Source organism: Arachis duranensis, chromosome 3 (assembly GCF_000817695.3).
Source record: "Arachis duranensis cultivar V14167 chromosome 3, aradu.V14167.gnm2.J7QH, whole genome shotgun sequence".
NCBI lineage: Eukaryota > Viridiplantae > Streptophyta > Magnoliopsida > Fabales > Fabaceae > Arachis > Arachis duranensis.
In genome coordinates, this window is record NC_029774.3 from 131,772,751 (window position 1) to 131,789,261 (window position 16,511).

The 16,511-nt window shown below is 37.7% G+C and overlaps 2 protein-coding genes and 1 long non-coding RNA gene across 3 annotated transcripts; 2 read left to right on the plus strand and 1 right to left on the minus strand.

The window, feature by feature from the left end:
• The first annotated feature begins 5,046 nt into the window (after positions 1–5,046).
• On the plus strand, positions 5,047–8,840 carry LOC107482069 (zinc finger CCCH domain-containing protein 17). Its single transcript, XM_016102452.3, has 3 exons — positions 5,047–5,515; positions 6,405–6,515; positions 6,631–8,840. The coding sequence occupies exons 1-3, from the start codon at positions 5,372–5,374 to the stop codon at positions 8,479–8,481; spliced, it is 2,106 nt and encodes a 701-aa protein (XP_015957938.1). The 5' UTR covers positions 5,047–5,371; the 3' UTR covers positions 8,482–8,840.
• A 1,057-nt stretch (positions 8,841–9,897) lies between these two features.
• LOC127745726 (uncharacterized) lies at positions 9,898–14,441 on the plus strand. The gene is made up of 2 exons (XR_008007148.1): positions 9,898–10,086; positions 14,173–14,441. It is a non-coding gene; the product is annotated as an uncharacterized LOC127745726 (long non-coding RNA).
• Positions 10,302–14,161, minus strand: LOC107481956 (tobamovirus multiplication protein 3). Its single transcript, XM_021139459.2, has 12 exons — positions 13,836–14,161; positions 13,758–13,786; positions 13,635–13,725; positions 13,487–13,539; positions 13,304–13,396; positions 13,131–13,202; positions 12,451–12,523; positions 12,309–12,354; positions 11,558–11,621; positions 11,395–11,448; positions 11,232–11,309; positions 10,302–10,779 (listed from the first exon to the last, which is right to left on the minus strand). The coding sequence occupies exons 1-12, from the start codon at positions 13,993–13,995 to the stop codon at positions 10,687–10,689; spliced, it is 906 nt and encodes a 301-aa protein (XP_020995118.1). The 5' UTR covers positions 13,996–14,161; the 3' UTR covers positions 10,302–10,686.
• Positions 14,442–16,511: the final 2,070 nt, after the last annotated feature.

Genomic DNA, 16,511 nt, shown 5'->3' on the forward strand with positions numbered 1-16,511 from the left:
AAGCATGCACGGTGTCTTCCAAACAGTAAGGGGTGAAGGGCAAAGCTGTCTCCGTTGCGGTGCCGACTTTCACTACCATTATAAAAAATGAGCACAAGAGGTTGCGCCCTTCTTCTTTACAGAATTCGCCGTTGACTTCAGACTGCCTTGGCGACGCCAGCAAGCACCAAATCAGCAAATTAAAAGGATTGCTGGTGGAGGGACACAGACAAACCAGACAACAACTGGGTAAGAACAAGCAAGTCTCAGCGGGATATGATGGTAGAACTTCGTCTAAAATGGTTATTTAGAAAGCTTTAGATTTTTAAGGATTTTATAATTTGATTTTTCCAGTTATTAAGAAAAGGTTACGTTTTGGAGTTTGATTTATTTAGAAAAGAATGAATTATGTTTTGAATCTGAATTATTGAAGAAAGTAATAAGAGATATGATGAGAATGAGTGTGAGAATGAAGATTGATTTTTTAGTATAATTTTTGAATAATTGAATGATAATGAGAATGAATGTGAAAATGAAATTGAATTTGATTGAGATACTTGGGTAGTAGCAAGGATTGGGGTTCGTCCCGCTTGCTCCAGGACAATGCTTGAGATTTGATAAAAATGATGATTGATTAAGACTAAATGAATGTATGTTTGAGATACCTGGACAGTAGCAAAGATTGTGGTTCGTTCAGCTTGTTCTAGGTCAGTGATTGTGACGCATGGGTAGTAGTAGCAGTAGTGGATTATTCCACTTGCTTCAGGTTAAGCTTTTAAACACCCACCTGGGTAGTAGCGGTAGTAGTGGTTCTTCCACACTCTCTGGGTTAAGCGGATAGTAGCAAGGGGTTGTAGCTCAAACTTACTTGCTCTGCAATGGGTGTTTCTGTCCATGGTTAGCTAGCAGGACGTGTCGGGTTGGCTATATAATCGATAGATGATATCATCAGTCGTAGGACAGGCATGCATCATATGCATTTATATGTTTTGTTTGAGTTTAAATTTGTTTTGATTTGCCTAATTATTTATCTGTTATTAACTGGTAATTGTAATACTTGCTATACCTGCTCCTTAAATATGTTTGTCTTGTATTGTTTGTGTCTATGTTTGGTTCTGTTTTGAGATTGAGTATTGGTAAATGAATTGATGCCTTAGATAATAGTGTGGTTAATTATGTTTGGGCTGGAGGCCGAGGTTGATTAAATTAGTGGTAAGTATTGGTTAAAATTTTATTTTACTTGAATTTTTTTTAAGAGAAATATGAATTTTAGATTTGAATAATAAATTGATAATCACTATGTTTTGAAAATAGTTTTTAATTACAATATCTTCTTACGATAACTCTTAAAAATCCTCTATTGAGAACCCTTTTGTGGATGGTGTTCTCACCCCTATAGACTTCTCTTTTCAGGAAATGGACAAAGAAGCTTAGGAAGAATTTTTTAGTTTAGCTTATGCGATATGGATGTATTAGTTTAGTTATTATTCTTTCCTCGCCATTAATATTATAATTTTGTAAGAGGGATAGGAGTTGTATGATTTGTATGTATATAATATGTATAAGTTACTTGAGTAAGAAGTTTTGTTTATGCACATGCTTGTTTGTTTTGAGTTAAAGGCTCATAGCTTATTATTATATATATGGAAGTTGTCGTAATATTCTCGCTATCAGAATGACGCAACCAAAAGCGTGACATTCTGATAGCAAGGATGTTACACTTTTGAAAAATCTGGTATGTGATTCTCTAAATAATAGCGAGAAGTTGTGGGTGCATGTTCTGAAGCATAAACATCTCAGGAATTAGTCTGGTATGAGCAAAAACAGTAGAAATTCTTCATCGGCTACCCGGAAGAACATTGTTAGTACCTATGAGCATCTCAAGGAAGTGCTTCATTAGAATGTTAGGGATGTTCACAAATCAGTTTGGTATGATGAGTGAACTTCTTTTGGTAAGCTTTACAATCTTGTTCCTTATGTGCATATTTTCGAATCAGATTTCATAGTGGTTGACTTGTGGAAAAGGATATCTTAGGAGGTTGATAGTTTTGCCACGCCTATTCCGCATGAGATTAAGCAGTTTATTTGTGGTTTGAGATATCCTAGTTTGATTGAGTTGGAGCCACAGTGGGAGTGGTGGTCTGCAGCAACAAAAAAATATAGTGCAAGGGAGATTTATAGATGGTTATTAGAGAAAACCTTGAATTGGAATGCCAATAACAACTAAACTAGTTGTGGAATACTAACATTCTAGAGAAGTTCAAATCTACTATGTGGCTTGGCTTACATGATGCTCTATCGACTGAGACCTTTCAATTCAAGCGTCATTTAACTTCTTTAGATATGTGTAAGAGATGTAACAAGATGCAAGAAACAATGGAACATTGTCTTAGAGACTGTGAACTATCAAAGGCAATTTGGCACATGTTGGATCCTAGTATCTTGGACTTGACGACAGGTACTGCTCTTGAAGAGTGGTTTCGGAAGGCCTTGGCTGACAATGAGGCATCTTTTGGTGCGAGACTTTGGTGGTGTGGAGACATAGGTGCAATGACATATTCAATGCTGATAACCCTTGGACAGACCACAAAGTTTTTGCCCTAGCCATAATTATCGCCAAGGACTTATAGGTTTACAGGAATCGAAACAATGTCTTTAGGTCTCTTTAAAATCACCTGTGGCAGGCAACAGTTTTAAAGTTAATTGTGATGCAAGCTTGTATCTGGATTTAAATATAGTGGGGTTCGGGTGTATTATTAAAGATTCTAAGGGAGGTTGGATCTCGGGTTGCTCTGGAAGCATTCTCTCCCGGTCTATCATCATATGTGAATTATTTGTTGCTTGGAGGGAGTTAATTTTAGCTTGGAATTGCAGTTTGAGGGATATTATATGTGAAACGGATTGCCTTGATATTCTACCCATCATGCATGATCTTACAAGTGGGTATTCATTTGAAGTAACATATTTGGTTCATAAGATTCAGGAACTTTTATCTCGTCCTTGGCTTGTTCACGTTGAGTGGATATCCCGGGAAGCAAATAGAGCTGCGGATTGGATGGCTAGATATGGTGTTAAGAGTAACTCTAATAATGTTATTTGGTCTGAGCCTTGTGTTGATTCCAATAAATCATCCACTCGGATATAGAATAGTATTTGCTTTATTTCTTTGCATGTTTATACACAAAAAAATTGATTATATATATTTCGAATTTTAATGTGTCAAACTTGTTTGATTGACAAAGTGCAACTGCTTTGGTTTGGTCAAACAAATTGCGAATAGGAACTTAACAAAATTTGGTTTCAAACTAAAAAATGTAGCATAAACCCGAAACAGAACGGAACTGAAACTTCTTACTTCTTACTCAGAGTTTACTTTCTAATTTTCACACTCTCTTCACGGGTAAATAGTCATTTCTGATTATGAAAGATTAAACGCTGACAAAACTGACTATGAAAAATTGAAACTAAAGTTATACCCATATAAGATATATTTTGTTTGACAAAAATGACCAATCTTTAAATTTTTGTTGATAATTTCATAAATACCTTTCTTCTTTCATCTTCTTTTTTCATTTTCCTTCCACAATCACCACCACTTCTACTACTCCAGAAATCCTAATTTATCTTTTCATCAGAATGCCAATCTTAATCTCAATTTTTTTACCAATTCCTCAATTTCTCTCAACCACTACTTCACTAATCTTTCCTTCTTCGAATTCAATTCAAAGCCTAAAGTGATCAATCTTGAATCCGACCTCAAAGCACCCAAAACCCTGCCTTAAAATAACCTCCAAATCAAGACGAACAAGGCTCATCGCCTTAATAAAAAACTGTCGTTGCAAATCTTGCTTCTGAGGCTGTGGAACTGTTCGTCCAGTAGCAACAACAACAATAACAACCGGAGCCAGAGAATAAGAGAATAAGCGCTAAAGAGGCGTTCGTGGAAAATCGTGACCCAAACTCGATACCCAACTCAGTTCCCAGCTCAAAAACTCTCGTCCCTTCCGGCTCCGTCGCCGATGAAGAAGACGCCGATGGAACCATGAACGACTTCCTGTCCCGATTCATGTGGATGATGCGGAAGAAGGTTCGAGAATCGTATCCTAATTCCGACAAGGAAACCATTGAAACCATGCTCCTCGTGATCATCGACAGCGTTGCGAAGCCAATGGTTCTTGTAGACGAAGAGCCAGGTGGTAGTGGCAGAGACAGAACTGTAGCGGCTAACGAAGGCGTCGTCGGAAATGATTTAGGAACATTTGAATGAGCTCTTGAACTTCGAAGGTCTTCCATTCAAGGTAACAAAAAAGAGAGTGAGTAAGTGAGTAGGCGGGGGAAGATATGGTTGGAAGGGAAGGGTGGAGAAGGAAATGGAGCAGTGGTGGTATTGGAGTTGGTGATGGTTGAAGGGGATAGAAGGGTAAGGGGGATGGTGGTGGTGGAAGGGAGTTGTGGTGGCGGAGAAAGGTGAAGGGTAGAGGCACAGGAGGAGGGAGCGACAGTTATATTGTAGGGTTAGGAATTGAGTTTGGAGATGAAGGAAGATGAAAGATGAGAATATTTATGGAATTATCAACAAAAATTTAAAAATTAATCATTTTTATTAAATAAAATGTATCTTATATGAATATAATTTTAGTTTTAATTTTTCATAGTCAATATTATCATCGTCTGAATCTTTTATGGTCATAAATAACTATTTACTTATTTCTCCACTTCTCCACTATTAGAGTATTAGTAGTTTAGTGTTACTATTTTATTTTATTTTATTTTGTAATTTTATATATAAAAAAATAAATAAAAGAAGTAAAAACACCAATAAATTAGCTCTAGAGGAGAGAGAGAAAATCAACCAGCCAATAGAAAAAAAGGTAAGTGTTCCGTTACACCTTTTTGTTGAGAACATCGAAATCGAATCATTAACCCCCAACTGAAACAAAATCGTAAAAAATATAAGAGAGAAACACAATCCATAATAATAAAAGCAGATACAACTGTACAAACTACAAAGGGGTAACAACTAATAACAAAACTACAAAAGCACAAACACAGACACAAACACAAACCCAAGACGCAAACCAAACCAGGCCAAACCCATACCTCACCACTTTAGCTTAAAGCCCATCACATTCTCTCTCTCTCTCTCTCTTCCTCTCTCTCTGTTTCAGTGTTTCTTTCTCTCTCTCTCTAGTTCCTTCTCTCTCCACCCCAATTTTGTGTGGCGGCTCTCTCTCTAGTTCTCTTTGTGAGATTTGGATTGGATCCGTCTCTTCGCTCGAAAGGGTATCCGAATCTACCTCCTTTTCTCGTATTCGGTTCGATCTCTCCACTTTCTTCCCACGATCTCTGTTGGGGTGCTTTGCGACCCTCAAATTCAGCCACCACCACCGCGATGGTTGCTCAACAGCCTCAGCCTCAGCCTCAGCCACAGCCACAGCCACAGCCACAGCAACCTCCTTCGTCTGCACAAGACGAGGCTTTGAAGAGGAACACCGATTGCGTCTACTTTCTCGCATCTCCTTTGACATGCAAAAAGGTCCTCTTTCACACCCCTTCCTTTTAATTTCTAATTCAAAACTAGAGGGAAAGAAAAAGAAAAGGAAAAGAATTTTTTTTGTTTACCTTCTTCTCTCACTGGGAACAGGTTCCTCTTCTCCAAATTCTGCCTTTTTAGGGTTTCAGATTCGTGCAGTGTTTAGCGATTTTTATTTTCTTATGAATCTCGATAAAAAAGGAGTCTTTAAATTTTGTTACTTTATTGGAAATTTGTTTGGGAAATTCCCAAAAGTCGTTATTGTTGTTGGCAGGTATAAAGAATTCTGTTATGTTATGTTACATGTTTGAGAAAATAAATTCTGTTAATTTTTTTCTCTTTTTTTCTTAAAAAAAAAATATTAGATTAGATGAATTGTGGGGATCCAGGTGGAAAGGTATAAGAAACATATACGATTGGTTCAAATAAAACTTTGCTGTTTTAGTTTCCTCTGGCCTTTGTGACAATATATGGGATTATGTTCTGATAGCATTTGAAAGCAAGCATTTATTAGCTTAGTGGTTGAACCTTTTAATTAAAGTAAAAGTATGAAACACAATTACCTGGCAGTGACAAGAGTACATGTGAGTCATGATGATAGATTAGTCTGCAAAAGTGTCCTGTTAGTAAGGTTGTTGTTCACTGGAGTAGCTGGGCTTTGCCTTTTGAGATATTTTTGAAGTTGTTATCGTTAATTCCGTTAGTCAAAGTAATTAATTGCCCACGCTTATGATTATTTGGTTAAATCCTTATTTGTATTTGTGCAAATTATGACTTTTATTGGAATGTCTGCGTGACTGTGATCTTTTTATGCTTTATCTTATGTTAACAGACAAAGTAGCAGTTATCTAGAATCCATGATTTTGATTTGCTATTTTCTTCATTTGAACAGGGAAATGAATGTGAGTACCGCCATAGTGAGTATGCTCGGGTAAATCCTAGAGATTGCTGGTATTGGTTGAATGGAAATTGCTTGAACCCCAAATGTGCTTTCCGTCATCCGGTGAGTGTCTATGTAGACAATCATATAATGCTTGTTAATATATGTGCTATTTTCATTTTTCTCTGTTATTTTTTTTTTATTATGCTTCTGATAACTCTTTTGTTTTGACGTGCAGCCACTTGATGGCTTGTTAGGTTCACCGGCAGCCACTGCTGCTGGGCCATCTGTTCCCTCGTCACAGATTGCAGCGACACCTGCAGCACCTGCAGCGCCTTATAATTCTACTAAACAAGCTGTCCCTTGTATTTTCTTTCAGAAGGGTCTTTGCTTAAAAGGTGACAGATGTGCTTTCTTGCATGGACCAAATCCTACTGCTGGTAACAAAGCTGTTAATCAGGTCCCAGTGTCTAACCAGGGAACTGAGACTCCAAATCTTAAGAAGCCATTTGGCAGCAGAGATAAAAATGCACAAGAAAGGAGAAGCTCCCAAGGAAACATTCCAAAATTAGTTGGAGGTCTTGAAATTAAACCTTCCCCAAAGGTCGAAACTGCTCCACAAAGAAATAATTTTGAATTGGTGAAGGAGAAGCATGTGGCACCACCACCTGCAGGATTTGATGATGAGGCTTCAAGATTTAAAATGAGAAGTATTTCCCCAGTGGCTAACGGGCCTACTGCTGCCCGTTCAAATCGACTGCATCAAGTCCGTATGCCAGATGATAATAGTTTCCACAATGGTAAGGACAGTGATGAATTCCTCAGAGAATCCTCTCCTGGATTTGATGTTCTTGTAGCTGACGAGCTTAGAAATTCTGATTACTATCATGGGGAAGATGAATTTGGTAATGCAAGAGGTCCAGATGAAAGGAACTTGGACTCTTTGAATGATTATGACTTGGGGCATTCTGCTGATTATGGTTTAGCGCGTGATATTGATCAAGAAAGATTTCGTGTTCCTCAATCCTACGACTCATATGATCACATGCAGGAGCCATACGCTTGGGAGCAGCATAGAAAGGCCCCAGGCCATTTAGAAAGAAGGTCTCACCGCAGATCTGATAGTCCTGACAATGTAGAGGTCTCAGATCTCCGACATCGTTTATCTAAGCGCAGGAGGGTTAACGGTTTGAAATCTGTTGTCTCTAATGACTTTGACAGCCATGGTGATCAACAAAGTCACCACTCTAGGAAGGATTCGCATCAGTTACCTTTGAATGATCGCTTCCGAGGCAGAATAAAACTTCCAGCAAGTGGTGCCGACGATAACCCAGAGAGGGAATCAGACAGAGGAAGAATTAGGAGCAGATTATCAACTGGAAGGTTGCCAACCCCGCACCAAGGAAGGCTCCAAGACAGAATTAGAGGAAGGGTGCAGGATGATGAGAGGAGAAATTTCAGGGAACGATCAATAGGGAGAGAAGTAATGGGGGACAGAAGTGATTTTTCCGGACCCAAAAGCCTTGCTGAACTTAAGAATGGGAGGAGCTCTGATTATAAGGAGCATCAATCACTGGGAAAGAGGAAGAGTCTAAGGGAACAGTCACAATCAGAAGGTGATTTTCAGTTTGATGGTCCAAAACCTCTGAGTGAAATTCTGAAGGAGAAGAGAAGAGTTGGAGCTGGTGTATCCTCACAGAGTGAAATTGTTCATAGCTCTGATGATACAGCTGTCACAAACATGCAAAATGGAGCATTGCCTGAGGCCAAGGAAGGTGCCAAGAACCACTCACTAATTAATGAAGAAGAAACCAAGCTTCAGGACACTGATACAGCTGGAAGGGAGATAGATAATAATGAGGGGAATCGTGATCAGTCGTATGAGGATGGAATGATCTATGATGAAGCCGCAGAGGAACAGGAGTATGAAGGCGATGATCAGAGGGATGGAGAGTATGATTATGAGCAAGTTGATGAGGGGGAATATGATTATGAACAAGTTGATGAGGGAGAAAATCCAGAGCAAGAATACATGGAGGATGAAGATGGGGATGACTTTGCTAAGAAGATTGGTGTGATGACTACATAATTATGGAAATGCTGAGGAACTGATGGAACATCTGCACTTTGATATGAATATGGTTCTGGTGGATCTCAACTTATCTAGGTCTCTCCCTCTCTGACTGAGCAGCATTTCTGCTTAATATTTGCTTGTAGAAGTGGGGTATCATTATCGTTTTTGTTTTGGTTTTTCTTCCTTGTATTGATCATTAATCTTTTTTTTTTTTCTATTTTTTCACTGTGTTATCATCTGATTGAGTGGACACTTCTATTTAAGCAGTGGGCATTTTGCTTATGCTCTCTGCATACAAGTGTCATGCAGAGTGCAAGCCTGTAACTTAGAAAGTTAATAATAATATTCGAATTCACGCCACAGTTTTTCCTGTATCTTTGTTGTATTGTTACACATAGTGCTGTTACGACCTGGACCTGGGAGAGAAACCCGAAGCGGGTAACAAAGCAAAAAATGTGAGTCAGCTGTAATACATTGCAGCCAAGATTGAAGCTTATTTTAGCGGATACAAGCCCCTTAAGATCTTCAAATTGATTTGTTAATTGGGATAATCCATGCGATTAGACCTTGGTCCACAGTATTCGGCCCTAACCAACTCAGAAATGGGTCTAAAACGTCCTATTAAAGGGTACTTTGGGGTTTGGAATACCAACGCATGGATGAGGGTCTAGCTCTTAACTATTTCTCCCGGGTTTGATACTCAATGGAAAATGGAATTGGAGTTTGCTTGGGAGGATCCCCACTTTGTACCTCTGAGTAGTCATTGGACTTCCGACCTGATAGATACCTAGTACAAACCAAAACAAAAAAAGAAGGGTACTTAGGAATTCACCAAAAAAAAAAAGATGCACCTATGATCCATTGGCAGTATAAAATATCCAGCTAGACTCACAATATGACTTTAAGCTGTGAAGGTTAAAGCTCACCAGTCACCAGTAATGAGAGTTTTTTTATTGAATGAAAATCCAACAGTATTATCGTATAAATCCTGTTACGCTAATCTTGGAATTTGTCAGCAAAAATATATATTCAATTTGAACAGAGATTACGTTTTATCAAATATACAAAAATCATGGACCACTCACTCAACTCTCTTTAGAATACACAAAGCTGCCTCTAGTAAGTAATTTGTTTGTTGTAGATGGGTTACGTGCTTTCCCCGTGGACGGTGCTGTACACGAAGGTATAGAGGTTCAGTTAGAAAAAGAACAACCTAAGATGAGTTTGATTAGGAAAACACACTTATTTATGCACCAATAATTTTCGAACTAAGTGTGGCAGCAACTTTAACCTCGATTTCTGTTAGTGTCCACTAAGTAACCAATAAGATTTATCCACATTGTTTCGTAACAATTAGAACCGAATCTTATTCATGACATATAACAGAACTCGTAGGATTTTCAAACCTACCATTCCTAGGTTAACCAAGTCAAACCAAACATTTAAGTTTGGACTGGTTGATCTTCGATATTAATACTAATTGAAGATGGAATCATAGGCCATGTTCCAATTTCACTAGAACACAGTGATTCCTCGTCAAGCTATGGCCTCAGGATCACGCGACCAAGAGCATGCTTCCAATTCATGGCATCATCAAATTCCGGCAAAATATGAATCCCGGTATGAATTCTTCGATCTCCTTTTGTTCTTATACACATTGAAATCCTTCTGTTCCATATGGTATGAAATATGTTGAATGTTGAGATTCTTGTGGCTACTATTAATCATTCAAACATGTATAGTAATTTCGAAAAGGAAATCTTCATTATGCTCAGCCCTTGTTAAGCCCTTGCCCAAAGTAAGATTAAACTTTCATACAAGTAAGGAAAGAAAGCTTGACTAAAAAATCAGAGGAACAATTAATTTCAACAACTGGAGGCAGTTACAAGACTTGAACTCTATTATACAATACATCAGCGTTCCCTTCTCCCCAAATGGTTGCTCATTAATGTTAAATCTCCGAACCTCGACGAGCAACCAAATTCACCTAGAGACAACAAATATCACATATGTAACACAGCTCAACACGTTCACCGACCCATAAAATGTCACTTCAAATCTACAAACCTCATGGGAGAACTATAAAGTACATGATATTAGCTTTGTCATTCAACATAGAAAAGATTGAACGCCCTCAGGAAGTTATCCTTCTAGTGTGAGAAACATCCAGAGAGCCACTAATGATGGCCTGACTAGGTTTTATCCGTATTTTCAAACTTTTCAACGAATTGGGTGGTACTGTGTGATACCACGCTTGGGTGGCAACTTCCTCAAAATGAAAAGGACCAAGGAAGAAGGTAATATTTCCACCAACTGCAGCAAAATTGTGAAAAAGACAAAGGGGTGTTAGTTGAAAGACCAATATTACAAATACCCGTTCAATAGATTAAAACCCTACGAGACCAAGTTTCCCATTTTTCACAAGTATTTCAAAAGCATGGGGAAAACTGCAATCATTCTTTCAATAATCAAATGGGATTTTTGGCGAAATTGCAATGACTTTATTTTGCCCCTTGCCAATTAGGTTTATTTGAAAGCAATCTTCCCACGAGTGAGCTCAAAACTCAGGTAGATTAACCAGAAATGCATCAGTCTGACAAACTCAGGCAGGAAATATGTCCAACCTTTCAAAAATGAGCTCAAAACAAGAGTGTCCAGAGGCATAAAAAATGGATCCACATATATAGTGAGTTGCAAGCACAAAAACAAGGAATAATTAGAAACATGGCAATTTAAGGACCACAATGAAATATAAACATACTAACCAGGTAATAGATGAAGTTTAGGATGGGATGGTACAGGACATCAAGGTCAGCATCTTCGTCAAATGCATCAAAGCACATCTAACACAATAAAAAAAAAAAGTTATCAAAGCCAATTTGAAGATGAAATCAACAAGGTACATAAAAGAAAAAAAAAGGAACTGACCATAACACATCTGACAAGGAAACATGAAAAACATATTGTGGTCACATAGCCAACCTGCATTAGAAAGATCAGGTAGATTAAAATCATGGAGAATGGAGAGAGGGATGGAGGAAAGGGAAGAGCTTAGTGGATCTAGGAAAATTTTCATTGAAAAACTGCATACCTCTTGCAGCTTCTTCCGTCGACCTTTGGATTCAACAGGAAAGCGTTGCAGCATCAAGAATAGTCTGTCAAAGAACAAAATCAGAAATAGGATACAAAAACTGGATGGAAAACAAGAAAATTTAAAGTTGTATACACACAATGCAAATACACAGATGATGTGCAAAATATAATCCATGATAAGTGTCTTATTTGGGCAAAATAACGTTTATGGTTAATTTTCTTCTAAATCCCTTCTTCCTGTTCATTTTCCAAACAATCAAATCTTCATCCTCAACAAAACCATTAGGAAATTGAAAGCCCCTCTATAGTTTAACATTTTTATTAGAACTGCAGCGCTCATTGGATCAACACATACTATTTGCAACATCTGTTGTGAAACTTAGTTTTAGTCTCAACATCTGAATCCATTTACCACTTATTTCTGTATTGCAAAGCAACTACTTCCTGAAGGAACAATTGTTTGCGTTAATTAGCAAAGGGCATCCTACTTCATAGCTTTGGTCAAAAAAAGGAAGAAGTTTCTGAAGCAGATCCTTTATTTCTTTTTATTTGGGTTAATGTCCAGTTTATCCAGTGTTTTGGCATATTTGGTTGGGAAAAATGCACTCATATTGACTGGTTGGATCTTAAAGCACAAGCCTCTCCATTAACAGGTTAAACGGCCAGTTTTCTTTTGAAAACATCGGTTATAATGATCCCAAAATCCTTACCACGTCACATCCAGTTGAAAATTGGAACAAATGGTTTACCTTCCACCATAGAGAAGAAAGCCAAGGGCTGCAAACAATGAGACTCCTGTTGCAAAATATATGCACCCAAGAATATTAAATCATGATCTATAAAATACTAAATTTTATTCTTTTTGGAGGTGGAGAACTCTTAACAACTAACCTGCAAAGAACACCTTAGACAGGATGAGCAGCACCCTAATAGGTTTCCACCATAATAACAACCATAAAGCAAGCTGAAACACAAGAAGGGGGAAGAGTTATCAGTAGCTTCAGAACCTAGTCAACCTGAGAGTAGCACCTATTTAAAACCTCAAATCAATGTTAATCGAGCATCAAAACTGATGACACAAAGTTCAAAACATTTAAATCTCAAAGGTTATTAATTTTAAACCTTTCAGTTGCAAAGATTTACGTGCATTACTGTTAGATAGTTCAACTAGCTGACTTCCAACACATTTTAACTACAGCCATCCCTAATGCCATTCATCCATAGGGCTAAACTCCTAATTTTCCTCCATTGATTTTTATAAGAGAGAGAAATAATGGGGGCGAGGAATAACAGGTAACTTGAGGGATGGCGAGCTTATATTTTGTCAAACAGGAGTCGGCACATTTTTTTATCTATTGAGAAAAAGTTTGGGACAGGTCACGCTGAGGATAGGGCAGACTGACCAATCTTAACAGCTAAAACTGTAGCTTTCATGTCAATTCTATTCTTTACTTCCACTGAGAAATAGAAGCAGAAAAAGGAATAGAGCCGTATAAAACCATGGCCCTCCTATAATAAAAGCCAAACCTAGTGCACTGAGCAGATAGAAAATCTTGAGCAAGAGTTTTCACCTGAATAACGTAAACTACAGCATTAATTGAATAGAAACTTGGTCTGAGTCCATCAGTAGATACTGCACGTGCCTACAAAACATTCATCAAAGCAGGTAAACACCAATCAGGTCATTGAAATAGCAAAACACAACGCCATTTAAAAAGGGCAATCAACGTCAAATCAAACTTGCCTGGTAATAAATTTCCGCCCAGAAGAGAACTAAAAGTGCATAAGTTGTGAAGAAAGCAAGACTTGGCATGTCTAGTAAGATATGTTGAACAATCTATACACCAAAAGCCTGACCCATTAGTAGATGCTATAATTATGAGAATTCACATTATGATTATGAAAACAGCTGAAATAATTCATTCACCTCCGGCTGAAACTTCTGCACATTCCGACGGAAGACGAAAACTAGACATCGAACTGCAGAACCAGAAAATAGCATGCATTAGCCAACATAATAAAAACCAATCAAACTAAAAAGAGAAAAGAGATTTTCAGAATTGAATGATACAAACCCCCATTCACCAAAAAATTGAGAAAGTGAAAGACCTTCTGCGTCGTCCATCCATATTCCGGCACCCTCAATTGTATCCGAACGAGTTGAACCTAATAATTACAAACAAAACAAAAAAAGTAACTACGATAATTAATAAATAATTTAATAAATCTTATATCTGAAGGAAAACCCTAACCTAACCGATCAAAAATCGAGGAACCAAAAAGGAATAGGTGTTTCGAGTGCCAGACAGAGGATGCGTTGATGTCGTGCCACCAGTTCGACGACGACGACAACGACGATTTGGTCAGGTTAAGGGCGGCGGCCACCGAGAACACCGCCGTGGTCGCCACCTCCGCCGGCACGCCTCTGGCCACCATCGGGACGGAATGGAATCTTCTGTACGCGGAATCGGAAGGGGCGCTGGATTCAATCTCTTTTCTATGATGAATGAAGAAGAAACCAGAATGGCACAACCTAATCAAATTATTCAAATTGTATTTTTCTTTTTCTTTTTTGTTTTTTAATAATTGATTTTTATTTTGCTTTGTGGACAGAGCCGGCGGGAGCCGAGAGGGAAATAAAGGGAGAGGGCGCACCTATGATGGATTGGTTTTGGTGGTGACCGGAGGTAGCCGGTTTGAGGTCACTGTTCCCTATGTAAGAGAAACCGATATCCTAGCATAGCGGTGCCCACACGTAATCATTTATGCAACTCTCGCCATTTGCTATTATTATTGTTATTTTTGGGTATATTATTACTAGTATTATTTTATTTTATTTATTTTATAATGACAAACACGTGGTTATCCTGTACCCAGTTTTATTTTTGTTTGCTTTATCTACCTGTCGATGTATAAAAATAAAAACAAAATTGAAAATGCTACACGTATAATTTTTTTTATTTTTTAAATGAAGATTGGATAATGACTTTTTTCCCCCTAAAAAGTGAAACTTGATCAACTAGATTTTGAGCAAGTTGAAGGTAATCATGAAAGGAATTACGCATGTAATGTAATCGTGCTTAAACCCATGATTGTTGAAATGTGGTCAATTGTTGAACTTGTATGAATGGAAAATTTTATCATTAGAAAGGTAGACTCCCAAAAATGACTCGAACAGAAATTAAAAACAGTGGTAAGAGTATGACTGATTTGGTAAGGCAAAAAGGTATAATTTGCCGAGCAAGAAGATCAACTGAAAGCTATAGTTTAGATTTTAGAATCTCATGAGACATTAAATGAGCTTGTCCAAATTTCCTCATCTGCATAACTGCATTGGTTATGCGATTCAAATCAAATTGATTATTTAGCTTGAATAGTGACTCAAACAATTAATCTTCATGGATAGTATAGTCAGAATATATTGATAGATAAAGAGTCATTACAAACTAGCACTATTTTAAGCATTTATTATTTGAACAAATTCAATATAATGTTTCAGAAATTATTTTCAATATGAACAATATTTGTGTTATATAGTTATATTCTATCATGGTGTATTATGCCAGCTTGATTCTCTTGACCATCTACATGTCGTAATGGAGTTAATACGATTTTTTTTGCCATCTTTGATAAAAGAGTATGTATTTTTGAACCCATCATAAATAGCTCGACGATCATATTGCTAAGGACGTCCTAACAGTAAGTGACATGCGTCCATCGGGATGACGTCACACCACACTTTATCCTTGTATTTGCTTTCCATAGAAAATTGGATTAAACAACGCTTTGTGACTTCAACTTCATTCTCCTTTTTTAACCAATGCAACTTGTAAGGATGAGGATGTAACTCGATTGGAAACTTCAGTTTGTCTCCTATATAATTTGAGACAACATTTTCACAACTTTCGCTATCTATGATGACCTTGCAAACCTTCTCTTCAATACTGCATCTTGTGTGAAAGATGTGGCGTTGCCAACTCTCTTCTTCTATTACCCTTGTAGTATTCAAGTTTCGACAAACTACTAAAGCTTCTCCACAATCGGCCAGAACTTCTTCAATAGTATAGTCAACCTCACCTTCCTCCTCTTGCTCTTGAATTGGTACTTCATTAACCTCTTCCTCAACAAGAGTGATAACCCTTTTGTTTGGACAATCAGCAGCAATATGCCCAAAACCTTGACATTTGAAGCATTTCTTACTTGATGATCCATGTTCCTTGTTGCTTTTAAAAGATCCTATCTACATTTCTTGTTGAACATCAAGGATGACTTCTTTGTCCTTCGGCGATTGAGTGTTATTCCTTTGTGTTCTTTGATTTTCAATCTTTAATGACAACCTAATAATATCATCCAATGTCCAATATGGTTACAGCTAAACAATATCAGAAATTTCTATATTCAGTCCTCCAAGATAACGAGCAATTATTTGTTCTTCAGGCTCTTGAATGTCACATTTCATAAGCAACTCTTCGAAGTCTATTGTATATTCTTCTACAGATAATGACTTTTGCCTCAAATTAACAAAATTGATGAAGGTGTCTTGCCTATAATGTCCAGGAAGGAACTTGCGCTTGAGCTCACGAAGCATTTTATCCCATGTTTTTATCTTTCTTCTTCCTTCTCTTTCTTGCTGACGCTTGAGATTCTCCCACCGTCCATACTGATGCGTGCTTCTTTAACTTGATCGCCACAAGCTTCACTCGCTTGTCATCTGGGATGTCTTTTAACTCGAATACTCTTTCCACTGTGCAAAGCCAGTCGATGAAAACATTAGGTTGGAGTCTCCCTTCAAACTCAAGAATATCAATTTTGATTCCTAAGTCTTTAACTTTCGTGTTGTTGTGTTGTACTCTTCGTGTGGACAAATTTTCATTATCATCTTTGCTAGAAGAACCGTCATCACTCTGCTTGCCATGAACAGCTTCATATTTTCAAAGTTGCTCTTGCAACTC